Here is a 26,833-nt window from a genome sequence, read left to right on the forward strand (position 1 = left end):
TTCACTCACTGCCACCTAGTTATCTCTGGCAGAGTGTAACTCTGGAGAGAAGCAATTTGAGAGAGGAAATAGATTGGAGATGGAAATAGCATGGAAGATACAACAAGGATTTGACTTTCTTGTTTCTATCTTATTCAAGATTATGTTTCCTGACCGAATCCCTGAAGACATCTGAGTTGTTCTAAAAATTATGAAAGGAACAAAAGAATTTTTTTTCATGCACATTTCAGAGAATCCAGAATGATTCTGCTGATTTCCAAAATGTAGAAGTGGGAAATGGGGGTTGGCACTTGGCCCTTGGCTAAAGCATGAGGTATAGGGAAGGCCCAAGGGCCTGGAGGAAACAAATGAACAAATGTGTGTCCCAATCAGATAAATATATGGGAACATTTCTGTCAGCATGCCAGTCCATAGCCCTTTGGAAAATTAATCTTGGTCTCTGCAAACATTCCATTTCATAAAAATTCAGTAGGTGGACAAAAAGTTATAGAAAGTGATAATTCTACAAATAATACTGTGACAGGACAGAGTTTTGTTTAAAGAGATGCCAAAGCCATAGGTTTCAAACCTTGGGTGTGCTCCTGTTCCTTGGAAGTTTGCTGGATCAGCTCATCTGCACGGTGAGGAAGTTTTTCTTCTTGTCCTGGGCTTACCCTGAGTTTCCTAAGTTTACACCAGAATTTGGCTCAGGAGCTCTCACATGCTTCATTCATGGAAAGGTGCAGTAAAACAAGTGCACAGAAACCCAATACAATTTTTTTAGCAAGGATTTTGCAATCTGGACAAAACTTTTCTTGAAATACTAAAGTCGTCCTCCCATGGGTGAATCTGATTGGATTGATTTGATATTCTGAAAAAAGGTATACATAGACATCAGTTATAGAAGTTTGCAGTGAATTACCAAAATTAATGAAGAATGAACAGAATAAAAAAAAATACAGGAAAGTTTTAAAAACAATAATCTTGAGAAAAAAATATTAAAATCCTATTTTCCCCTACTTATCTGACCTGCAGAAATTAAGGCTAAAAGGTTACATACACCCCAGGGGGATGGTGCAGTGGCTCTGCTTGGAGCAGTTCCCTGAGGATGGAGAGTGCTCAGGGAATCATCCCATGGGCAGAGCTCCTTCCCTGCCCCACCTCCTGGGACACTTGCACTGGCCAGGACAATGGGGTACACAGTGGCACCAAGACATGAACCTATCCCCTCCATACCCCTGGGGCAGTGTGTTGGAAAGCCTCACTGAGAGTAGCTCTGAAGAGACCGAGAGCTGCCAAAATGCCCAAACTGAAACTTTCTGTTTTAATCTAATCCAGCATGATTGCAAAGCTTTTTCCTGCCTGATCCTAAATGGATTTTCAGGTAGTGAAATTTATGAGAGGTAAACAGCTAGAGTTAAATAAACACTTGCAGGCCTCTGGCTATCCTGGCAGGGGACAGGAAAAAAAAAAGAAAAAGAAACCTGACAGAAAATATTAGCAACAGATTTTTAACAGGTGGAGGAATTATCGTATATATCTAGGAAAGAAAACAAAACAGGCACTCCTAAATCACCAGTGCTGATTTAAACATGAGCTTTTAAATATAGTGTGTGAGCAGCAAATGAGTTCTAATTGAGGAGAGCTTGTAAACAAACAACAGCTTTCATCTGCAGCACCACGCGCGATATGGGCCCTGTGCTGGGGCTGGATGTGCTGCCACAGCCCAGGCCTGGCACTGGAGATGGGAATGAGCTCCCATCTCCTTAAGAAATGTCGAGGCATCCTGGAGCACTGAGGAACAACAAACCTGGACTCACACTTCTCAAGGTCTGGGTGGGCAAAAGGAGCAGTGCCAGGTCAGTGGAGCAGGCATGCACCAGGATCCTGGGGCTGCTCCTCCTCCAGGTGCTGCAGAGACCCAGAACAACATTCGGGAGCACCAGCCTGCCATGAGGGTCACTTCTGAAACCCACCTTTGAGAGACCTCATTTGTCTGGAAATAAGAGAGGTGAGGGCCCTTTCCAGCACCTGTGTGGGTGTCTGATCTGTGCCATGTTCATCTCCTGCTCTGGAGAAGGACCTGCTTCAACATCCAAGGTTTATCAAGCACCACAAAGTGTCTGAGGAGCGATCTGGGAGTTGGACAAAGGAGGGAAGGTGGCTGGGAGCAAGCCTGTGAAAGACAGCTGGGGCTGTGGTCAGAAAGGAAAGGTCTGCTGCAGCAAAGCATGCACAGTTAATGCTCAGCCTGTGATGCAAGAGCGGGGGAGATGCAGCATGTCAGGAAACATCTACAAAGTGCAGATACAATCAGGCTGAAAACACACAGAGCATGCCAAGGAAGTAACCTTGAATGTCTGCTGGTATTTTTCTCTGGAAAGCAACAACAGGATATTACAAAGGGACAGAAGCATGGACGTGGTTGCCAGTTCTTACCAAGATACATAAATTACCTGCCCTGGAAATGAGCATGAAAGCAAAAACTGTTTATGCCCAGTCCCAGACCAGGGCTCCTTAAAAGGCCAGCCCTGGCTGCACTTTCAGCAGTGCCCCACTGAGCTGTCACAGTCAGCTGGAGGTTTTGACAGCAGGGTGGTCGCATTCAGCATTAGAGCTCAGCCTTTCCACTGGGTGTGCAGGGAAAAGGCCTTGGAAAACGCTCCCACTGCAAGAGGAATGTCCTGCACCAGCCACACTGTGTGTGTCAGGCATCTGCTGCTGGGAACAAGCAGCTAGCCTATATTCAGATTTTATTTCTAGAAGTTTTAATCTCTCTCTGTTCTGATAAATGATTAATTGCTCAGATGAGCCGAACCAGAAACTGGCAAATCAAAGCCACCCTTGTTTTGAAAACACGTTGCCCACAAAGCCCGGTTTAGCACCATGCCCCACAGCAGGAGAAACACAAACCCCAGCAGAATATAGCACCCGTAGCTCCCAACCTTTAGTACCCAAATTTAGGCATGTGGATAGGGCAGCTTAACCCCGAGGATTGCTGGGACCCATATAGACCACCAGAGTCAATGGAAGCAGCAGGTGCTTGGAAACACTGCGAATCAAAGCACTCGTTTAGGGCACTAAATATAGAGCAAAATTCAAACACCCAGGCTGGAAAATGTCGGCCATGTGCTCCCTCCACTGCCCTGTGCTGTGGGTCCCCCACACAGGCTGCTGCCACACCATGCCCCTAGAAGGTGCTGGGTGTCTGCTCCCTCCACCACTGCCCATTAACAGCCTTTTATCCAGGGTGACACAGTGCAAAGAGGGTTCTCCTCTTCACTTTTTTAGATGGTATTGCTGCACTTGAGATAACCTCCCTGGTTTATCTGCACTGGAAGTGGTGTCAGCAGACTGTCAGAACACCTCAGGGGACCTGCTGTGTCCCTGGGGCCTTGGGGCCGTGCAGGAGGTCAGTGCCACCATGCCAGTGAGCCTCTCCAGGCTGAGAGTGGCATCCAGGCACATCCCAGTGGCCCAGGGGGCCCAGGCAGCAGCCTTGCAGTTCCCAGTGCACGCTTCAAGAATGTCTTGAGAGAGCAAATGGTTATAATTTAATTAAAAATTTAAAAAAAGGTTGAAGATAAATAGAGAGGAGAGCCTGCTGATCCACACTCACCTTTTAACTTGCCCAAGTGTCCAGGTCCAGCACGTTTTACCTCCCATTGAGAAGCTGCTGCACTCACCATTTCTGGTTTTTTTTGGGAAGTGGGGATGAGAAATTGTTGAGCCTGTGGTGCCCCGTGGAGGGACCAGCCCTGTCTGGAGGAGTTTTAGCCCCACAGAAGGCAGAGCAGGTCAGGGATTTCACCTCAGCCAGAAAAAGAGCTGGTTGGCACATTCCCTGACTGGGGGACTCAGCACTGAACAGCCCTTTCTGTCACCCCTTTGCACCTCCTAGTAAGTAACACATGGAGGAGTTTGGAGTGGAGCCCAGTGATGCAGACATACATCAGTGAGGGGACCACCAAAGAGGGAAGCACTTAGATAAGCCACATGTCAGAAGGAGAAACAGATACAAACTGTCCCATGTTTTCTAACCCATGGAGAGGTCAGGCCCCAGGTCCACAGCTAGAAAGGGCACAAAAGGAGGGACAACCCACCCCCTTCTCCCCAACAGCTATCATACACCATTTTGTAACGATGCTACACCTACATGTTTATTTGAAACTCTAACTCCTGGATACACAAAACTAATTTTGAGCTTGAGGGTGCTTTTTTCCAGCACTTGCAGGTATCAGGACCCAAAAAGTCCCTGCCAGAGTCTTTCTTCTGCTCCTAAAACAACGAGCTGTCTGAAGCAGTTGTCAGACATGGGTAAGCCTTTCCCAAGAGGCAGCCAGCGATGAACCAGAGCTGATGCTCTCTGATAAATAATGATGGGGAGAAGCCTCCTGGGCTGCTCTCCTCACAGTTTGAGCAGCCACATGTCTGCCCAGGGCAGGGCACAGGGCAATGGCCACCAGCCACCCACCCCTTCCTCTTTCTCCCTTCTGCCTCTCCAGCAGCAAACCACAAGTGGTGGTGGTGCAGCATTAACGTGGCCCTTTTGGCCTCACCTTGAAGAGTGCAGGGCTCTTGGTGGATACACCAGTTTTGAGACAGACTGTGCCAGCTGTGACTTGTGGCACAGCTCTTCAGCAGCAGAGGAATTGAAGAGGGATGAACCAGTGCAGTGTGGTACCTACCTAACCCTCACCTCTAGACATTACTGATGTAGCACTCCCCAGAACACAGTCTTCTTCCACACTCACTGATGCCCACATCCTTTTCAGCCTCCTCGTTGCTGGGAAGGCTGCAGGGCTCGTTTCTGTACTGCCTGGTGTGCACAAATCCTTGTCATTGGCATATCCACCCTCTCCAACCCTGCCCCAAATGAATAGGATCACCATGCTCAGGCCCACTGTGGACCCTCACACCCCAGTGCTGCCCCTTGCAGACAGTCACGGTGGGGTGAGCTTCTCAAGGGATCCCAGCACTCAGAGCAATGGGATTCAGACAGCTTTGATCTAACAAGAGCCAGCAGCATGCAAAGCCAAGGCAGGAAAAAACCACCTCTTCTTTCTCACCAGTCTTGAAGCCAACGTGGGTCACAAGGAAATCAATGCACCAGGGATGGTCAAGAAAGGATCTGAACAGCGTACAGAACAGTGCTGGCCTTTGTGGGGTGCCCATACATCAGATGCTGTTCAGTTTGGTCAACCTGACTCCAAAGGGACAGAGAATAATTTGGAAGGGCACAGAGGTCATATAGGAAAACCAGATGGAGACCTGGAACAGGTCTGCAAGTGGAAAGAGACTGACTTTGAACTCCAAGACTTAGGGAGAAAGTGGTGTCTGCAGTGTAAATCCCAAATGTTGTGGAGATGGAGAGGGAACAACTGCTTGCTGTTTTTACATCACCTCATTGAGAAGCAGGTTTGCAACAAACAGAATGAAGTGCTTTTCCACCCAATTCATGGTGCAGTTGTGCAACACAATCATTGCCACACGATGTTGTGGAGGCCTAAAGCACAAAAAGGATGATATGATGCTACAGAGGAGAGGTGCCTATCAAATATGATCCTAAACTGCTGACTGAATGAGCTGGATGGGTGTGAGAAGGGCTCACACTGCAATTTGCTGCTGTCTTGCACTTTGTGTAAGCATCTTCCACCGGCCACTGCGGGACAGAGGAGGCTACAGTAGATGGACCTTTGATCTGCACCAGTACAGCTGTTGGCAGAGCAACTTCCACCCACAGGTGGGGCTTCATGAATGAGTAGGTGGGGTTATGCCCGGAGTTATGCCTGCAGGCAGATGGCCAAGCCTTCAAAGGGCCTTCTGTAGGCCGCTGCCACAGCAGTTTCCAAACCTGCTCCACAGCTCCCTGCCCAAGCTCCTTTCACAGCCTATCAGCCAAATCTGCCACAGGGAGAAGTCCCCTCCAACCCAAGCCTCCTTCAGATGGGTGGAAGAAAAGACAGGGTAGCAGCTGAGAAAGGCGCACAAGTTAGCAAGTCTCTCCCTACCCAACAGGGCTGAAGGATTTGCATTTGGTTGGCTGTTGGGTCCTTTTTTTTGCCAGAACATTTGAAAGCATCAGCCTCTCTTGGGAGCCCAAAGGCCAGAAAACATCCTGCCTCCCTAATCATGGTCTTGCATCCTTACAGAATGTCACATTTACACCTGCAAAGAGATCCTTCTGCTTTATCCACCACTGGAAACCAAGAAATCTTATTTTGACTTAGGCAAAGAACATTCATTCCTTGTGTCTCAGTGATTATAAAAAGAAATAATGGATGAAGTACATTAATATGAGAGAAAACACGACATCTCCTCAATATTGCATAAGTTTTCCATGATTTTTCTCATCTAGGAAAAAAACTGAATAAGCAGTTTTGTTGCCAGGGAATAAAACTAAATAGAGCTTTTCTTCTGAGCTTCTGAAGATTGGCTCATTGATCCCTCAAGGTAGTTGATTTATGTACTCCTTTCATAAAGACAGTGCAAAGTATCCTTTGAGAAGGATTTGTACAAAATCATGCTGATTGTCTGCAGAAAAACACAGATTATTAACTTTGAAGCAGGACAGGTGGGTCTCCGTTCAGCTCATTTGTAATGTACTCTGCCCTGTACATTGTCTGTTTCTTCTTGCTCTAGAAATAGTATATACAATATAAAAAGGAGATTCGTATAAACCATCCAGATTTCCTAGATGGATGCAATCTATCTTTTCCAAGGGAAAAGGTGACCCAGTGAACCATGAAACTTAATGATTCTCATAAACAACCCAAAACTTCCTACTTAGGAATATTACTTATGACATTAATTTATAAACTTTTGATTGCAAGCACATGTTTACAATCAAGTGGTTGAAGAAGAGATATTTTTGCACTTAGACTAAGTCCCTGTCACACTGAAAAAATATACAGAGCAAATGTATACAGAGCAAAAGCAGAAAGTCCCATATGCTCATAAAGAAACAAGGATGGACTTGGGAAGGATTTAGTCATCTCTCATTCTCAAGGGGACCTTTTATTCCTTTACTGTTTTATAAGCCCATTCTTTATCTCACTGCCTGTGATGAAATAAGAACACAGGGCTAGCCAGGGACTGCTTTGCAGCACTGAACAGAGCAATGAGAGTCTCATAATTTTTTCACAGCAAGAGCAATATTCTAAGCTTGATACAAGCACCAGCCTTAGTGCTGAGAATGGAGAAAGAGCAAAGACAATCTCTACTCCTCTCACTCACAAGAAACCTCCTAAAGGTCACTGCTAGACTGCCTAAGGGATGCCAGCTGCCCAGGACAGCTCACAAGCTGTCTGAGCTGCTCTTCAGGCTCATCCTTTCTCCAGTGCACCCAAAGCACTAGGGTGGCCCACCAGCACTCAGTAAAATGAGGGAGTTCAATTCATTCACATGTCATATCTCTAACACAAATTCCTCTGCAAATTTGTCACACGCTATAACCCCATCCCTTTTGTCCAAGTTTCCTCACAACTAGAACAGCAACTGGTGTCCTCTGCAGCTTTAAAGGCAGTGACTGAAAAGCCTTTCAACCCTTAGCTTGTTCTTGAAAAAGTATGGGCAGAGTCAGCTATTTTACTGGATACATTAACTTTCCATCCAAGCACAGTCAGACCTGAAGAAAAATAATTATGTGGCCTTCTGGAGAACAAACCAAACAACAGCAAATGGCCAAAAAAAAATTGAGCTCAGCAGGTGTTTCAGGTTAACATCAGGTCTTGGCTAGAGCATCAGTGAAGAAAAATTAACCCACAACTATTCATCACTTAGAAAAATCACAAGAGTCCATTTATTGGTTTGTCTCATTATGTCGTTCTTGCAACAGAGAGGATTCTGGCAGCACCATAATGCTTAGCACATGTGCATCAGCAAGTATTCGAGATGCAAGAGTTCAACATCTCCTGTAAAAATAAATCAAGAGGAAACAAAACTACTGAATAAGGTGAGATGAAGCATGTGGAGACATACAAGTAACTTAAGAGCAGCATAGAAATAAGATCTGCAGAAAATCGACCATGGTCAATTTGTGCAAAGTTTACTTTTTTTGTTTATCCTCCTAACATTATTAATCTTGTTTCACGTATCTCAGTGTATGTAACTCACTCATCACATGAAGGAGACATCAAATAATTCTTGGTTTTGGCAGGGAAAGAGCACTACAAAATTGAACACTTGCCTGTGGTGATTTTGAGAATCCACAGGGGAACAGCTCCTGGACATAGATCAGTTCCTTTGTTCACAACAGTGGGTGATGAGCACCGGTGTGCCCCCTTATGCTGAAGCATGTGCTACCTCAGTACTGGGAATAAGCAGAATTTGCACCTTTGGGAGCAATGAGCCAGCTCATGACTACATGACAGAACAGCGGTGACCTTATTCCAAACACATAAATCTATTATTTCTCCTTTTGAGAAAGAAAACAGATTTTGAGAACTGAGCTGAGAGTTGTTTCTGTCATGATGAAGACAAGCAAATTCTCCAAGAAATGCAATAAAAAGTAGCTGTATCATAACTAGAATAAAAATTCTGCTAGAATCCAGAATTCTGCCTCGGACGCTGATAGCTATTAGAAAAAATTCAACTTTTATGCCATATTATCATGCAGAAATTCATCTTTTCCTATGTAAGACATATATAAAGGAACTGTTACAGAAATAGACCTCAACTGAGATTGGAGCATGGCATGTAAAAGCTCTGAATGGCTGCAGAGTAGAGAGACATTACTTCAAAATCCAACACAATTAGGAAAGGACATCTCCCCCTCAGGCCCCTGCATGCTCAGCCAGCCCTCTTCTCACCCCAGGAAGCCAAACTCTGCTCAGACAAGGCTTCACTGAGCAGCCAGGAGGAGAACCACTGCAAAACAGGCACATGGGACACCCAGAACATCCCGAGCTGGATGGCACCCACAGGGATCATCCAGTGCAGCTGCTGGCAGATGAACAGAGCCCTGGTGTTTATGGCAGCAGGGAGAGCCCCAGTTTGGGAGCTGCAGGTGTCTCTAAGGAGGACAGCACCTCCTCCACAGGCTGGCCGTGGGACAAGGCTGCCGGGCCGGCTCAGGAAGCACCGGCGCTCGGTGCTGCACGCTCGCGTTACGGGAAGGACCAGGAATTAAAGGTGGACTTTCTCCTCTACTTAGCCTGGTCACATCCGAGCTCCAAGCACTTAGAAAGCAAACAACAATCTGGAGTATCTTACACACAATGAGGGAATCATTTTATTAGATTATGGAAGACAGCAGCATTACAGTACAAAAAGTTACAAGAGTAGCAGAAAAAAAGTGGTTTTGGTTTAAATACTCAGGATTATACTGGGGAACATGAGAAGGATAGTACCCTTTTCTAAACTAACTCCTAACCAGGTTATCAAAATAAGTTTTGAATATTTAGCACAAGTAAAAAAGTTACAACAAACATCATTATAAAATGCTTTAATAAATAGTTTCTTTTCTGAAAGGTTTTATTTTTTTTTAAGAACATGTCAAAAAAATGTACTAAAACAGATGATCCTGCAAAGCAAATCCTGCATTCCTGTATAAAATAACTGCTTTCAAAACATTCATGTTTACATTGTTTGTGGGCCAGAGTTTACACTCTCAGACATCCGTTCCTCTCAGTGGTAGGGTAACTAGGTGTATGTAGTGTTATGCTTCTTCAGTAATTAAAATAAACTTACAGTCTGCCCAGTTAACAGCAATAATAAAAGCCTTAAAAAAAAAAAAAAAAAGCATAAGCCTTCCATAATATTTAACCATTTCTACTGAGGTACTCCCCATCCTCTGAGCTTGCCAGCTTTTTTCCTTTAGAGCAAAAGATGAATAAAGCACAACAGAAACAAGATTGAGGAAAATATTGTTCCCTTCATTAGGCCTGTATTTAAACGCAAAAAAAAGTAATACCACATGTAATTAACATATTCACAAAAGAAAAAAACAATGCCTCTCTATGTTGGTACTGTACAGTAGATGCACCCGTTAGTGTTCTTGAGATGGGCTGAACATGGGGATAAACAAACATTTCTGGATCTATTTACATGTAAGTGGTTATGTTCCTATGTAAATACAAATGACCAACAGATTCCTAACATTGATTGTATTAACATCATTTTCTAATCTGGACATAATACCAAAAAAAGTCTTATAAACTGCCATAGAACCTCCTTTTCTGCAACATAAATTAAAAGGAATGACATGTAAAAAAAAAAAAAAAGACCAAAATATTTAACTTATTAAATCAAATATACAGAGTGATTCATTTAATATGTACATATTTACAAAAAAGCACTTTCACTATTAGAAAATAAACTGTGTCAGTTGGGGAACCTAGAGTTCTCACAATTTTACTATATTGATATGGCAGTCTTTGACAGTTGCTATAGAAAAAGTTTAATCTCAAGGCACTTGTCACATGCTTCAATACTGCAATTCTAAAGTAATTAAACAGAAATAAAAAGGCCACTTTTAAACCACAGTTGAAAGATCTCTATATTTTTTTTTTTTGTTCCTATTACAAAGTGTGTAAGGCAAATTTGGAAAAAATCTTACAGAAGCTACTAACGTAACAAGTGCAGTGAGCTGCCATTAATAGAGATTCAAAGTCAAGAAAGCAGTTTAAAGTTCACACAATTTCCTCAACCAGGAGGTTTTAAAGCCACCATTAAATTAGAGTAAGTAATAAAAAGAAATACATTCTGTAAACAGTGTACAGTCTTTTGTAATAAACTTTACACATATTGAAAATACAACCTCTCCTCTGCCACATAGCGAGTGTATTATAAGTAAACTTTACAAAAATAGCAACTATCAAAGATTACTCATTTTTTTTCATCTGACAGTCATTGAATAATTTATACAAGGCTAAAGAAACAAAATAAATTTTATTTATTATTTTTATTTATTTTTTTTACGCAAAATAAAGAAACTATGAACATTTGACTCCAGATATTTTTAGTCCTTGATGCAAAGTGGAGATGTCAATTTTTCCCCTCCCCAGCAAAAGCGCAGGCGCAGTCTGCCCACATCCCAAATACAGGTTAGTCTCTACTGCCTTCAAAGTTTGATGCATTCACATTTTTTACAGATCTGTTGTCCATTTTGCCTATTTGATGGGATTTCTTTATTGGACTGCTCTCTGATGTGTCAGACACCTTTGTCGGCAAAGGCTTTGCGAGTTTGTGAGATAGGAATTTGTCCATTTCCTCATCTCTTTCCTCCTCTTCATCCTCCTCTTCCTCATACTCTACATACTCCTCTACTGCATCACAAGTTCTCTTTTGAGGAGATATGAAGTTTTTGCATTCATAACGAATGTCTTTGTTACTGTAAGATCTGTCTATAGGATTTCTTATGGGATTTAAAGGTGCCCACTGGTTATTGGCACCCTCTTCTCTGGGAGGACGGCTTCTCTCTCTCTCTTTTCTTCTCTTCCGAGTCCACCACACGCAGATGATTATGCAAGTCAGCCACACAATGCTAAATACTGCACAAAGAATTGGAACCAAATAATCTAGAGGGCAAATAGAAAGAAAAAGTCTTGCGTTAACAGAACAAGATACACAGCACCGGACATTTGCAAGAGAAGCATCCATACTTAACTACAGGTGATCCCCTGAACTGTTTTTAGGAGAAAGGGAGTAAGAATGTCATTACAGCACAATAACAACTGCCTGAATGCACCAGGTCCATGTGAAAGTGCTCTTTACTAGTTTAGTTTTACATGATGAATGATGAGGGAGGAAAACTCTGAGATATTTTATCCCCTCCAACAGACAAACTGCTTTTGTTAAGTAGCATCTTTCTTAAGCATCTACTCAAATTTGGCCAAGAAAACCTGAATAATCACGCTAGGATAAGGATTTTCTCCGAAGAAAAACCTTATCCTAGCAGGAGGCAGGCAATGGAGCACTGTGCCTCTAAGTTGGTCTAGAAGTACTGGCACTTGCACCACAAATATGTCCTGCATTTATCATCAGAAAGAACAGTCCTTTACCATCAGTGTCTATGGATGTTTATGGATCAATGATCTCCAAAACCATTCAGGTTAGGCCTATGTAACCAAATTGGCCATGCATTCTTCAGGAAGTTCCTGTTCTACCTCAGGGCGAAATATCAGAGTATTGGCCCTAGAGAGAAAAGTCTTCCCTGCTCAATGAACAAACAAAAGTTGTTGTGGCAACTGCTTTTCTCTACTCTCCCAATCCAAACATCACTACAGTGTTCTCCCAGCTACATAGACACAGAGTACTTCTCTAGGAAAATATTTCTGAAAAATGTATGTGTATTTGGATTTCTTCTGCCCTCCTTCCTCAAGAGCTGTACAGCTAGGAGAGAATAACAACTTTTATCTGTTCTTCTTGATAAGCAAAAACACATAGTAAGGGACAACAAGAGATGAGGTATTTTTATAGAGAGCAACAGGGTTATTCAACAGCTCTGAAGACAAACACTATCAACCCACCACTCTAGTGCCTGATCCAAACATAAATTCCCTCAGCAGTTTTATGACATCTGCTTACAGAATAACCTGGAAATGACTATACAAAAACAATCACTGTTTCAACACCACGGTCGTTCGCTCCAATGTTCAAGTGTCTTCTGAGCACATTGTTATGTGGAATGTGACACATTCTCAAACATTTCCTTTTGGTAAAGGAGGGTGAGTAAACTGCCAATGTGGTTGGCCTCAAGGGATCTCCAAACTGTATTTTAACAGTTACGGGAAGGATTGCACTCATAGCTGCTACTCTATCCTGATTTTTCATAAGCAACCTAACATTATATCATGAATGGGATGAGATTCTCAACACATAGGGCTTTGCACCACAAGTTCTGATAGGTTTTCACCCACCTTAACCAATTAAAGGGCAGCAATACAACAAATAAAATCAAAAAACAGGTTAGTTTGTTTCACAACAATTCCACTTAAAGAACTTGGGGCCAGTGGTCAATGCTGAGCACTCATACTAAAATGAGGAGTCTGGAAACCATTTTGCAAGAGAACCCAAATTAATCTACTATTTTGGGAGAATCTTTAAATCTTATTGAGGTAGGAGGCAAAATAATCTGCCTCCCTTTAGCCCTAGAATTTAATATGCAATCAGAAAAGCCAGAGGCTGAGGTATGTCAAAATCCCAGCTAGATTCCTTATCTTGTACACAACTGCTGTTTAAGGCAAGCACAAAGCAGGCACACTCCTTCAGGAGAACTGAGGAAACAGCGCATTTGCCAAGACTTTAACAGATGAAAGGCATTTCCTAGAAGGAAAATGAAAGGGAAGTGGAACCAGGCAATCTGCTAATCGTTTGGACTATGGATGGAAGATCTTCCAGAAGATTATGTTGGGGAGGTCTAGGAAAAAGTTGGGAGAGCCTCCTACCATTGTAAGATTTTCACTCTGGGGCTTAGTTGAACTTGAGCCTACCAGCGGTCTTCCACAAGCTCGTCTCCTGCCTCCCCCAGGCAGGAACACAGCCATGCAAAACCTCCAATAGCTTATTTTGGCACAGCTCTTGGAGAGCCAGCATTCAGAGATAAAGGTCTCCAATCGCCCTATATCCTTTTAAAGAGGAACAAATGCTACATTTGAAGCCAGCTGTGCACTAGTGAAAAACACATGTTGAAAAAGAGAGTGAAATTTTACATCATGGCCAAGTATTGGAAGAGACTAGGCATCTTTGACTCTTGTTAAGGTAAATAAATAGCACACGAGCACTTCAGAAGAGATTGGTATCATACCACACCTTCCTTCTCCCCATATTTTCATTTCTTCACAGCCTCAGTGCCAGCAGCATCAAGGGCTGAGGTTGGTTTAAGGTTAATGTAGGAGAATTGGATAGGATTGGAATTGCACACAAGAACAACTCCTGATCTTATGAAAGGTGTGCTTCGGCTGGAGAGCTGGGCTGGAAGTCAGAACCAAAACCATGGCAAGAGTATCTGGGAAAATCATGTTAGGGATGAGGTTAAGTTTAAACTAGCACACAAGGACAGAATCATGATCTCCAAGGCACTTTCTCATCAGTTAGTAACAGCAACTAAAGACAACCTGGGGGATCATTTTCTCCAATGTGTAAAGAAAGATAAGAGAAGTCTGATAGCAGGGGAACAGAAATCACACCACAGAGGAGGTGTGCATTGGAACCTTACCTGATGATGAATTCCCGACAACGATGGTCTCGACTTTGACTTCAGTTACTGCCAACATAACCGTGCTGTTCTGTCGCTTGGTGATGGCATTTACTATTGTATTAGCAGCATTCTGAATGAGGCTGTTATCTTGTTCATCTCGGTGTGGGACAAAGGACTAAAAGGGAGTGAAGGGGGAAAACAAGAAGTTATTGCAGTCACCTAACCATGGAAACGTACTTTATAAATCCAGCAACATCTTAATTGAGTTCACTCAGTTGAATTTGCCTGAGACTAGCTACAAACAGTTCTCTAAAAGCTTACCACAGCAACAGCATGGCTGGCTCTACCCAAACTGCATATGCAGTGTCAGACTTGGTGGGTAGCACACCTACTTGTTAACTTAACATACCTCAAAGGAAAGGCAGTGACTTCCATGTTATTTAACTGATGAGCTAAACTTAGTCATAGTTTGGAGCAGTTCAAGATATGTGGATTATCTAGATAGAAGCTTGGACTAGTACCAGTCTGCTCTATTTATACCATACACTTTGCTCCCTGCATTGTGGCTCAGAATGCACTTTACAGTACTAGCAGAGACAGTCCAGCTTCTGCCTGGATAAATAGGTATCATGAAAACTTTTTCTTGAAAACTAAGCTATACACAGGCATAGGGTGATTGAGCTGTAAATGCATCTAAAGCAAGTCTTCAGTTCACTAGGATAACAGTGACTTCCATCTACTCAACTTGAACCTTCTGCCACTTTTCACTTAGTACCTTGTATTTAAAGAACATTCCTGAAGCAGCCATACACTAAATGCACAGCAGAAACCTCTTCACAGAAACAATCCTGCCACATGTAACCGTATCTCCTTACTGAGGAGGTCAAGAGCCCAAGATTTCTGACAGAACAAGTAGGCACCTGTTCACTAATTTGGGCTGAACTAGTCTTTAGAGTAATTTCTCATAAGCCTGTAGTAGCCATCTATCATTAACAAAACCTGCAGTTTCAGCTCTCTGGCAGTGTAGGAAATTGTGAGATCACAAAATTGCTTTGCAGACAAGACTAAGCCACGGATTGTTCCACCTGCATTCAAGTGAAACAAGCTTGAACAACTTCTTCCCCAGCAAAAACTAATAAGAAAACATTTTTGTATATATATACATATATACACACACGTCTTATACTTACAATAGCAACTTCCACTGCGTTCTCTGTGGAGTAAGACGGATCACACAATATTATCAGAGTTCTGTCCCTAGAAACAGTCCTAGTAGCTGGTAAATACCGGATTTCGGAACAGATATTTTCTGTTGTAGTGCCCTGTTAGAAGCGAGGGAGATTGTGCCATTTTAGTTCAAGTAAAAAATAGCATGTAAACATAAGGATCTGCAGAGTTCTCACAGTTGCTAAGAACTGATGAAGGCAGCAAAGAAGGGAGCAAGAAAGGGCAGAAAAGTGAAGAACAGGGTTTTGGAATGAAGGGCAAAAAAAACTGAGCTTGCATAATTATGTTAGTACAGTCTGAGCCCATCTTGAAATGTAAATAGTTCTTCAAGACTCAAGAAGATAAAATAGTCAGTACAAACCCGAATTTTGCCTCATCATTTAGACAAAGCACAATTAAAAGCAATAGAAGAGTTAATTAATAAAATTTGCAAGCTTATAATAGCAAGGAGCCATACTAGAAACCTTAATCTTTCATGCTGTGACATAGACTAGATCCCTACATATACTGCCATACTTCAGTAATAATTCCACTCTCACCTGGGGTACTTTGTCTCCATTAAAAATTAAAGTAATCCTAGCACAATCATTGTCCAAGTACCCAGAATTAGGCAGACACTTGATATTGCTAGGCAGAGGTTCAGAGGCACTGCATTCTCCCCAGTCTGTGCATGGCGGCTGAAAGCATTTCATATACTTCTCCTGGCATTCTTGACCCATGGGACACTGATTATTGGAATTATCCCAGTATTTGTGTAACAGACAAGGCTTTTTTCCACACCACACCTAGAAATTAAAAAGAACAAAGCACTTTTACAGGTAGTTACTCTCATACATCAAATCCAAAGAAGCAATTCACATTGAAAAATATCTATCTTTTGATACTGCTGTAGTCCTAGAGGCAGATGGAACTGCTCTCCATGAAATGAGGACATTTAGTACAGATACAAGAGTAAAAATCTGTGCAAAGATAATCTGAGAAACCACTGACTGGGCATATCTCCTTACAAGTTGATGGATTTGCTACACTTAGTTATACAGAAATTTAAGTGTTTATTTTAATCTAGTCCTCTAGGCTTCTACAATATAGAAAGAGAAATATCACCACAAAGATTAATTTCTTCAACATTCACACTGAGACCTCTGCCAGAGAACAGTGAATATGTTAAGAGCTGATGCACATTGGTGATAAGCACAACCACTCCAACCATGCTCCCCAAAAGGTAACAGTTTGCTGGTACCCACAAATTACTGGGTGAAGCAAATTTCCAAACATGGCTCCATTCCAGGAACTGGACTTGGAAGATCCTTGTGAGTCCCTTCCAACTTGGGATATTCTACAGTTTCACATAGCCTTCAAGATCCTACATAGCACTGTACAGCTATTAGGAACATAGGGATTTCTAAACCTAATACCACACATGGACAAATTGAATTTAAGGCACGCGCTCCATCTGCATTTAGGTCTTACTTTCCCTCAGTCACAAAACCACCAGGATCTAGTCCACAATAAATATAAAAAGGTTGAAAGCTGTCAATTCATAAAGTTACTAAAGGACAATTCAAAAAGGCAGTTAATACCCAGGGAAAATTTCTTCCTACATGTCCTCCACCTTGGAACTCACATTTCACAAAATCAGACGTTCTAAAACTGTGTTTGCAAAGCTTCAGCACTGTAATTTATTCATTGTTTATTCCAGCTTGTATTTCATTTTCTGCAAAAAATTGTCTAGAGAGCCTGTTCTAGCAGGTAGACAGCAGGACAGTAACTTACGATATTAAAGACAATCCATAACTACTTTTACAGGAAGTCACTTTTTTTTAAAAAAAACAAGGAAATTTGGAGGAGACAAAGACTAACTTGTGCATAAAGAACAATGAGTTTGTATCAGCCACAGGAATTTAAGAAAATAGGCCAAAATGCCTACCTTGGTGCAGTCAATACGTCCATCCAAGCAGTGGCAGCTGTTGCACTCCTGTTCCCACCGGCTGCCATGGGGAAAGGTCATTCCTTTAAGCCAGCAAGGCTTTCCAATTCCAATCACTAAAGATAAATACAAACCAAAAAGCACATTCAGACACTTTACCCCTTCAAGTTAGAAATATTATACAAATTTAAATTAAAAATATTAGCTACTGTTCCTTACTGATCAGACTACTATATATAGATATAAACTTTATACTGGCTACATTGTGCCCTATTGTGTTTTGGGTAAAGGTTGATTACAGATATAAGAATACCTTCTTGGCATCTAGGACCAATTCTTCCAGGAGGACAAGTGCATCGGTATCCATTTATTTCATCTATACAGGTGGCACCATATCCACAAGGAGAAGACTGGCATTCATCAATATCTGGACAGAAAATAGGTAAAACTCAGTGACAAGGACACAGGACATTGTAATTAATAATTTACTGAGGTGTTATCTAACAGTACCTCCTTTCTTTTTAGCAAAGGACAGTGTGGTTACAGAACTAATCTTGCAATTAAACAGTTCTGCCTTTTCAGCAATAACCTGTAACAGATTTCTCATAATTGCACCCTAATTGAAGTTGTAATAATCAAAACAGCAGTCATATGCTGACTCATCTCACAGAGCAGAGGTGCTGGACAGCTGAAGGTGTTAATGCCTTGTCCACATTCAGCTACAGAACGAGTCTCACATCCTGTTCTGGGACTAATCTCAGACATTTAGGCTTCATACAAAAGCATGTGCTTTCATAAAGTTATCAGAGTGCAAGAGCTGAACAATGATCTTGTTCAACAATGTTCAAAGAAGTGACTTGCTGCATTACAAATGACTGTAAGGCAGAAGAGTAACAGTTTGGTTTGTAACACATTTGATGAACATTAATAACCTTGAAATAGTGAGTAGATTACTTTAATACATAGACACCCAGCATAAAAGCCTCTTTAAAAAAAAACCATCAAAGATTTAGAGGCTCAGCCACAGAAACCAATGGACAAAGGCAGGGAAACATGGTTCATTCAGATGGACAGCAATGTGTCATTTGTTATCCTGGGGAAGTGACCAATACCCTATGCAACAGAAACCAACTTATCAAGCTGTGAGCCACAGGCACCAGCTGCTTCATTTTCAACCAGAACCTCTCTCTTCCAAAGCATCTTTGGAAAAATTTCCTTTCATTGAGTGTGAATGCCCTTTCCAACCCCCGAGAAAATTGTTTAAACACCAGCTCTTGTCCAACACATGGTAACAGCTCATTTTAAAGTACAGGACTTTGAAAGTGAATGTGGTAAATGGCAGTATGAGACTGTTACACTTGTAGGCAATGCAAAACAATCCAATGGATGTGGAAGAACTTTTGATTCTTTTTTAGCTTCCTTCAAAAGTGCACTAAGATCTAAACTTCAGCAGGGTTTAACTACTCTTTCCTCCTGTCTTCATGATATATAGATTTAAGATTCTCCAGCCCCTGTATGCTGAAAAAGGTGACTTAACTCTGTTTCTGTATCAGCCATAAAAGGCATTTTTTTCAGAGCTACTCCTTCCATCTATACCAGTCTAAACAAGTAAAAAAATGTCTGCAGCTCCATTACAAATGCACAGTATTTGTATTTGTGACATCCTAGCCTCAAGGGGAAGAGGAGCAGGCAGGTAGAATTCAATATCCCTTTCTGGGTATCTGGATCTAGACACACAATGATCTGCCATGCCTGGTTCTGTATCATCACTAAGCTGATGCTTCCACAAATGGTGCAGCTGCCCTCCAACCAGAAGTGCTGGTTTATTTTCTCTATGCCAGAATGAGGATGAAGTCTCAATCTGAAAGCACATCACCATACTGATGGAGTGGGAAGGACCAAGCATAGAAGCATTGAAGCTATAGAAGATTCAAAGTCTGATCTTCCAAAGCAGAAAGTAAAAATAAGGTATATATGAAGTGTCAAAATAAGGTATATATTCAAGTCAAAATGGTAAAATTCCTTTAAAAAGACAAAACCACCCAAAAAAACAACCAAACAACAAAACCCCCCACAGCAGCCTGTTCCACAACACTTCAACACACTTTTAGGATCTGTGTTTCACCCTTCTTTTTAGCCTCTACCCTACAGAATAAATGCAGTGTAACACATTTGTTTTCCAGCTTTGAAAGACCTTTATCATACTTCTGTTATTCAAGTGCCAGCACTACACTCAATGTTTTTGTTTCCATTTGGAATGTCTCAGTGCATTCTGGTTTCTTACGCTGGAACACATTCAGATATATGTTATCTTTACCAACAAGATGCTTATCATCAGAGAAATAATTAAAATTTAAGCTTCTATGAAGCCAGAACCCCAGAAACAGAATTGTCCAAGAAAATCCAGCAATCAAGGCTTTAAGCATGATTTAAGCCAACTCATTTCAGTGCCATTTAATGAAATGAGTAACAGACCATAACCTGCTATTATTTACAAGGTATCAGTACCTGGCTAACAGGTGGCTTCTGCTTCATTATTTGGAATTCAGCTGAGCTAATGCACAAAGGGTCACCAGGTGCTCTTTCCAATTTGTGCAGAGTGGTACAACCATCCAGGTCTTTACCCATGCAGGTACTTACTAATTCTGCAGTCAGGACCAGCAAAGCCGGGGGCACATTCACACCGGAACCAGTTCACTCCATCAACACAGATCCCTCCATTGTAACTGTAAATAAAAAAGTGCAGTTAACAAGCCATCTACATTGTTTCATTGGTCAATTAAAGCTTTTTTAATTAAAGATTCTGCTGCTCTTTTGAGGGACAATTTATTTCTATCAAGAGCAAAAGCATAATGCTAGATAAACAATATTGCTTAGCAAGTCAGCAATTACACAGCAACACCACACAGATCCATGAGGAAGCACAGCCACAGAACTCAATGAGGTGGAACAGCACTTTCAAGTGAACACTAAGAAAGCCCAAAGTTTTCCAAATTTGTTTGTTTTTTTAATACATGAAGCACAGACTATGGCATCAGAGTGGACAACTGAGAAAGATAAGGTATACTGTTTCATCCATGCAAGCTTTTTCCCCCTTCAACCATAAATATCAGCCTCTGTACTTAAAATGTTCCCATTTTATCTCCCAAAAATTCAGTTTTGTTTTTAAACACATTTATACATAGTAATTGGTCAAACAGGACATTTTTATATTTAAAATTATTTGCTATAAGCTAACAGGTTTTGATTTCTCATTTTTTCCTCTATCCAATTACAAATGCTTCAAATGTTATCATATGTGATTCACTTCATAGCACTGTAACTTAGTGGTCAGTTCCACCATGGAGACTACACTGAAATACTTCTATTTGTTCATACATGAATCAATTCAAGATCATTTTGTGGTCTTTGGTGCTGTCAAGGAATAGATATGGCATAGCAAAAAAAAAAGGTTATAAGATATTTTCCAGAGGCTGGCTTCAATTATTTCAGAGTAAAATTAATTCTAATCTGTAATGTACATCTATATTACTGTGCTCACTTTTATTTTCACAATAGGTACAGGACAGGAGTTTGTGTACTTACCATGGATGAGGGTTGCAATCATTGGTATCTAGAAAAAAGAATATTGGATAGTGTAAATAGTGGCACAATTTATTTTCTAAAATATAACACTATAGTTCAGAAGCCACTACATTTGATAAGAAAAATATACAGAACTGAATGTTTTCTTCCACACTTGCAAAAAAAGTTCAATTATCATATATATCAACAGTAGGCAGAGTAAAAACAGAACTCAAATTTAGAGTTTCCCTTCCAGTCCCAATGCTACACCCTTGGGGGAAGAAACTAAAAAACAAAGTTACAGGCTTTACTCCACCTAACCAATTCATTGTCTTGGTATGTCAAAGCACTTAACTGCTATCCTCAGAGAAAGTGGCTTATACACTACTGCCTGCCTTTCCAGATACTCTTCATTATTAAAATTCTTATTTCTGTGAGTATTTTTTCCTGCTCTGCACACATTTCCAAAAATTTTATTTTTATAGAAGGCCGAGAGTCTTATTTTGGCAGAGGCAGGACGCAAAAAGCAGCGTGACAAACTCTTCATTCATTACTCGAGCATCGTTTTCTTTACCTACCTCCCACTCTGAATGATTCAGATATTTTGGCACATGAACCCCATAAACTCGCTTTGTTTCAGTTAACAGCTCTCTGCCAGACACTCCCAATATCCCAGAGGGATGCAGGGGAAGAAAGGAGAAAAGCCTTACTCTGTGTGCATGTGCGTCCTTCCCATCCTTCTTTGCAGATGCACGAGAAGGAATCTCCGCTGCCAACGCATGTCCCACCATTCATGCAAGGGTTTAGAATACAGCTGCTGTTTTTAGCTTTGAAAACAGAAAAAGTGTCTATTAGCCCAGAAAACAGAGTACCTATCATCTGGGTATGTCAGTATCACAACCTTAAACGGTGTTTAAATCAACAGTTAAAAACTTACAAAAAGGTCAAAAATCTCCAAAACACTCAATCACGTGACAGTCTCTCACTCACCTTCACCATCGTCCCAATTCAATTTTTTAATCGAACCATGAAATTTTATTAAAAAGGAATTACCTCCTTTCTGCCCCATTTGTGTAAGCAGTCTTCAAGTACTGCTAAATTATTTGGCAGAGTTATCCAGGCTGTGAGGCATTCTTTGCAATAAAATACTAGTATTTAAAGCTCAGGCTTTGATTAAAAGCTGCAATTGCATCTGAAAATTAGACTGTGCTAAATTATCTTCATTCAACTTCCTGATCATAATGGAAGTTTCCTTTTCAGAAAGATGCACCACATACTACATTCAGTCTCCAAAGGGCAGGGAATCAAGTAGCTCCCTACAGCAGGCATTAACTCTGCAAATCCCCCAGGTAGAAGCTCTTAATTTCATTTTTCCTGGGTATGCCTGCTCATACACCTCATGATCACAAACCTTGTGACTCTGTAAGCCAAGCGGAGGACTAAGTTCCCAGGAAAACCTTTACACAGGGCCTCTAAAGACCAACAGAAAAGTCAAGACACAAGTCCAAGTTTTCTAAAACTGCTTAAAAGAGAAGCTATGGAAAAGACCATATAAGCAGCCAGAGGAGAACAGCTTCCTAAAAGTCAGTATCATGTCAGGTGAGTGGAAGAAATTAAATTTCAGTCACCACCCAACTGGAACAGCTTTGAACTGGCCAGTGAGAACATTGTGTCTGTTTACTAAACAGTTGATTATTTAAACACTTCTCTGCTTCCTCTGGCTTCATCTCTAGAGAATTTTAAAAGCTTACCAGTGTTGCAAGTACTTCCTATCCACTCTGGAGGACATGAGCAACGGAATGTGTCTCCATCATCATAGCATGTCCCACCATTACTGCAAGTGTTTGCATCACACTGGTATTCACCTACACACCACAAAAAAGCAGTTTTAATTTCTGGTCTTGCTGAATGTTACGAACAGGTACTTTTTAATCACAAAATTAAAGAGACTTTGTATATAAATGCACCAGTATCAGAAACACATAATTCTGCTTGCTGTATTACAATAAACAACCCAAAGAATGGAATCTAAGGACATCTCTCACGAAAATGTTTCACTACATGAAGGAATATATTTCTTAAATGTTCCATTTTGTGACTGGGAAACTGGAAGGGGTAATGAAAGTGCACCTATTTTTTTACTGCGATTGTTTTATTTTAAATTTCAGGAACTCCAGTCCCACGAGAAGAAAATAAATCTTTGGGTAATCTAAAGATCAAAGCAAGGAACACTTACGTGAGTGACAAGTTTTGCCTTTCCAGTCATTCTTACACTCACAATAGAAGTCATTTACCAAATCAATGCATCGGCCACCGTTGTGGCATGGGTTAGGAGAGCAGTCATTGAAATCTAAAAAAAACCCAGTTATTCATATTAGATGATCTAGCCCAGCCAAGGCCATGAGAAAACAGAAAAAATCTCTTTATAAAGAAAATAAATTTTGTGCTACTTAGGAAGACAGAAATCCTAATTATTATGAGGTTATGTTTATACAAGCAAGGAAAATAATCTGATTTAATACAGAACAACATGAATTAGGACCCTCTGAAAGCTTAGAAGGACCATTCGGTATGGCTCCTGAGTAAAGCACCGCAGTAGCTTTGTTTTTACAAAGAGCTGTATTCTGAACTTCAGGAAGAGCTTGCTTTGTAGGGACCACAGTGTCCTGAATAGCAGCCCAGGACATTCTGGGAGATGAGAGAGACAGTTAAGGCTGCCTTTTTCTGTTCTGTTTTAAAACAGAGTTACAGCCATTAGAAGTGGCTTAACCACATACATACGTATGTGCACACATTAAACATACTTAAACAATCATGGATTTTAGAGAAAACTCCTTTCACTTGAGACAAGCATTTTAATAGGTGGAACATAAGTATTCCAGAATAAACTTCATCTAGACCACACAAAAGGCTGTTCTGACAGCAATAGCTGCCAAAAGCTGCTCAGTCTATATTTCACATCTTAATTGATGCATGTCCTGTAATAAGTCTCAGTGAGTTCTTGCCATCATGTTTTAGAAGGGGCTTCATTCAGAGCAGAAAAAGAAACAACTGCAGTTTCCTCTGAGGTGTCTTAACCATGAACTGGCCTAGTTCACTTCCTGGCCAACAATTTTGCCTATCCCCAGGAGAAGTTTTCTCCTAAGATAAGAACTATACCAAAAAATTAGATTCTGCTCCTTAAAGGAGCTGAGGTTTTTAGAGCAGCTACCTGAAGTTATTTCTGAAAATACTTCTACAAACAAGACAGTTATAGCACAGAGAAACTATCCTATTATTAAGCACATACCAGCCATCTCTGTTAAAACAAAGCTGCATCATTTGGCCCTGCAACACAGAGCAGTACTCACTTGTGTCACACAGCTCTCCTTCCCAGCCACTTGAACAGAAACATCTAAATGAATCAACTTCATCGATACATGTCCCACCATTCTTGCAAGGTTTCCCAAGACAGTCATTGATATCTACAACAAAATGTCAACAATTATTGCTCAAGGCTGTTTTCACCTCCTCTGAGGAGTGATCTACACAGTGTCTCTAGGAAAAGCAGCACAAAAAAAAACGCAGAAGAAAAGCTCAAACATCTGTTTTCAAGCCTGGTAGGGTTTCTGGCTGTACTGTCTCACTTGTAGCAAGTCAAATCAGAGCATTATGCTTACCTGGCAAGAATATCCAGGGGTTTAAAAACACCCAGACCAGCAATACAAGTTCTAGTCCCCTCTTTATCATTCTCACTTTGGAGAAATCTGTGGCTCGTGAGATTGTACATCAAGGTAGTGGGTACAGACACTTTTACACTGAAGTTGGACTAAAACCAGTTTTCTGTCACAGAAGTATAAAGCACTCCAAAGACTGCTACCAGAAGAAACAATTTCAAGCAGTACATCTGAAACGCTGCCTTATGCAACTTTACTGAAATCTAAATGTTTTATGTTGTAAAGCTTCATAATGTTAACTTGAAAATAAATTTAGAGCAAAAAGAATAATCTTTTACAAGCTCCTACTTACTTTCATGACAGTATGTTCCAGTAAAACCTCTGTCACAAGCACAAGTGAAATTCCCTCCTGGCTGACTAATACACCGTCCATGAGGCCCACAAACATTGGATGAAATGAAACGGATTCCTTCTTGCGTAGTGTTAGTGAAGACTTCTATTGTACAGCTGTCTATTACTGAAAAAGAAGTGTGGTCTTTAGACTAATGATCTGTATCAGATTTTAGTTTTAAGAGACCTTTTACAAAAATTAAAACTGATCACGATTTTATGTTAGCTGTAAGTTACCTCACTGCCTCATTATTTTATCAAGTCCAACTGAACACAATAAAAACATTTCTGCATTATACTGCTCCCCAAAATGCCTCTTTTTTTTTTTTAATGTACCACCATCAAGACAGATTTATGGACAACAGCAGGTACCTTTACAAGAATTGTTCTTGCAGTGGTCCTTGAGATGAGAACAATTTTTTCCATCATAGTCATCAGGGCAGGCACAGTAATAATCTCCTCCCAGATCATAACATTTAGCCCCATTCTGGCAAGGGTTAGGTTCACAGAAATCAATATCCATCTGTAAGAGAGACCACAGTTAGCAGCAGCTGCTTCATTTCCCAGGAGTAAGCAGCATTATCTGCTTTGCCAGAGACACAGATGAAGCTAATGTACAAGGAACCTCAAGTTTTAAGGTTTATGAATTATAAATATTGCATTCCATCCTGCAAGACAGAAACTTCAGCTTACTTTAGTCTATTCTAACACAAAGCGTTTCTGACACTGCTAAAGAAGTACTCCTTTGGAAGAGGCTGAATAAGCACATTTGCAATAAGTCAGTAAATAATTACTTAAGCCATTAGGAGACATCTCACGGCAACTTCTGTGGATCATTGTAAGTCACTTCTCTGTCCTTCACACCCACTTACCAAGTGCCACAAGGCAAGTTAAATACCAGTGCACTTGTCAGCTTTGTGTCTGCAAGAGACTCAAAATCCACAGAACCTGAACAATATCCCATCCCCTAGAGCAAATTCTCTTCCCATCTCAATTAACACATAAGAGTTTATTATAAAACCACACAGCTTGGAATGGACCTCTAGAGGTCAGCTACTCCCCACCTCCTGCTCAAAGTACATCTAGTTAGACCCAACTACTTGGGGCCTTATTTTAACAAACACCATCAGCACGCCAATTTATACACAGTTACTTGAGATGCATTTTGAACTCTGACCATCTGATCCAGAGAGCAAAATTTAAACCTCACTTCCATCAATACAACCTTTAACATAGACATTGCTGGGGCAAAAATATTCTGCTGCTTTCTGCTTTAGACTGACACACAAGATCACAGATTTGTGATGTCCTGAATTGGTCTCAAAATCCACAAAGCAGTTTCAAAAGGGATATTTTTACATCACAGTATCTTTCCTCCAAACTGTTTTTCTTAAGAATTGCTTTTCTCCCCTCAAGTCAGTCTTTCCTTCTTCACATCTCTCTTGGGAGAAAGATAGCACTCAACTTTAGAGACATGTAATTAAGTTCAATAGTGGTTTTGATCCCTATTTTTAGCAGTTTGGTAGCTAAATAGGAGAAAAATGCAAAACTAGCCAAAGGAGAAGGAACAAAAATGGCATTAAGTATTTAATTCACAGGAGCACGTACAATTTTAGTCACAACAGAATTTTTCAGCAAACCATTTCGTGCTGTCCCACAGAACATTCAAAGCAAGCTATAAAAAAAAATAGCTATAGTCTGAGAAAGATTCTCAGATCTCCTCTATCAGATATCTCCATTTGTTTCCTTCCATTAGTGTAAATTTCCCCTTCCAAATGCAAGTTCAGTAGCTGGTACTTTAGCATCTGGAATCAATGGTAGATATTTCCTGCAGCTCACAAGGCAAGCAGCCAACTCCCCCCTATTATTCAAGCACATTTGCTAAAACTTTAATTACACAGTATTGTATGAATCAGCCCAGAGTAGAGCACTGAAGTTATGATCCTTATG

The 26,833-nt window shown here is 40.9% G+C and overlaps 1 protein-coding gene across 1 annotated transcript in view; it reads right to left on the minus strand.

The window, feature by feature from the left end:
* Positions 1 to 9,184: 9,184 nt before the first annotated feature.
* JAG2 (jagged canonical Notch ligand 2) overlaps positions 9,185 to 26,833 on the minus strand; it is a 68,454-nt gene continuing 50,805 nt past the window's right edge. The window contains exons 13-26 of the mRNA XM_058858921.1: positions 25,256 to 25,406; positions 24,846 to 25,010; positions 24,188 to 24,301; positions 23,074 to 23,187; positions 22,589 to 22,702; positions 21,548 to 21,664; positions 20,859 to 20,886; positions 19,914 to 19,999; positions 17,587 to 17,700; positions 17,274 to 17,389; positions 15,886 to 16,131; positions 15,310 to 15,441; positions 14,138 to 14,294; positions 9,185 to 11,498 (exon numbers count right to left, since the gene is read on the minus strand). Coding sequence (XP_058714904.1) covers positions 11,026 to 11,498; positions 14,138 to 14,294; positions 15,310 to 15,441; positions 15,886 to 16,131; positions 17,274 to 17,389; positions 17,587 to 17,700; positions 19,914 to 19,999; positions 20,859 to 20,886; positions 21,548 to 21,664; positions 22,589 to 22,702; positions 23,074 to 23,187; positions 24,188 to 24,301; positions 24,846 to 25,010; positions 25,256 to 25,406 — 2,127 coding nt within the window. The 3' untranslated portion in view covers positions 9,185 to 11,025. The remainder of the gene's footprint in view (positions 11,499 to 14,137; positions 14,295 to 15,309; positions 15,442 to 15,885; positions 16,132 to 17,273; positions 17,390 to 17,586; positions 17,701 to 19,913; positions 20,000 to 20,858; positions 20,887 to 21,547; positions 21,665 to 22,588; positions 22,703 to 23,073; positions 23,188 to 24,187; positions 24,302 to 24,845; positions 25,011 to 25,255; positions 25,407 to 26,833) is intronic.

This window comes from Poecile atricapillus, chromosome 1 (genome assembly GCF_030490865.1).
Source record: "Poecile atricapillus isolate bPoeAtr1 chromosome 1, bPoeAtr1.hap1, whole genome shotgun sequence".
Classification (NCBI taxonomy): Eukaryota; Metazoa; Chordata; class Aves; order Passeriformes; family Paridae; genus Poecile; species Poecile atricapillus.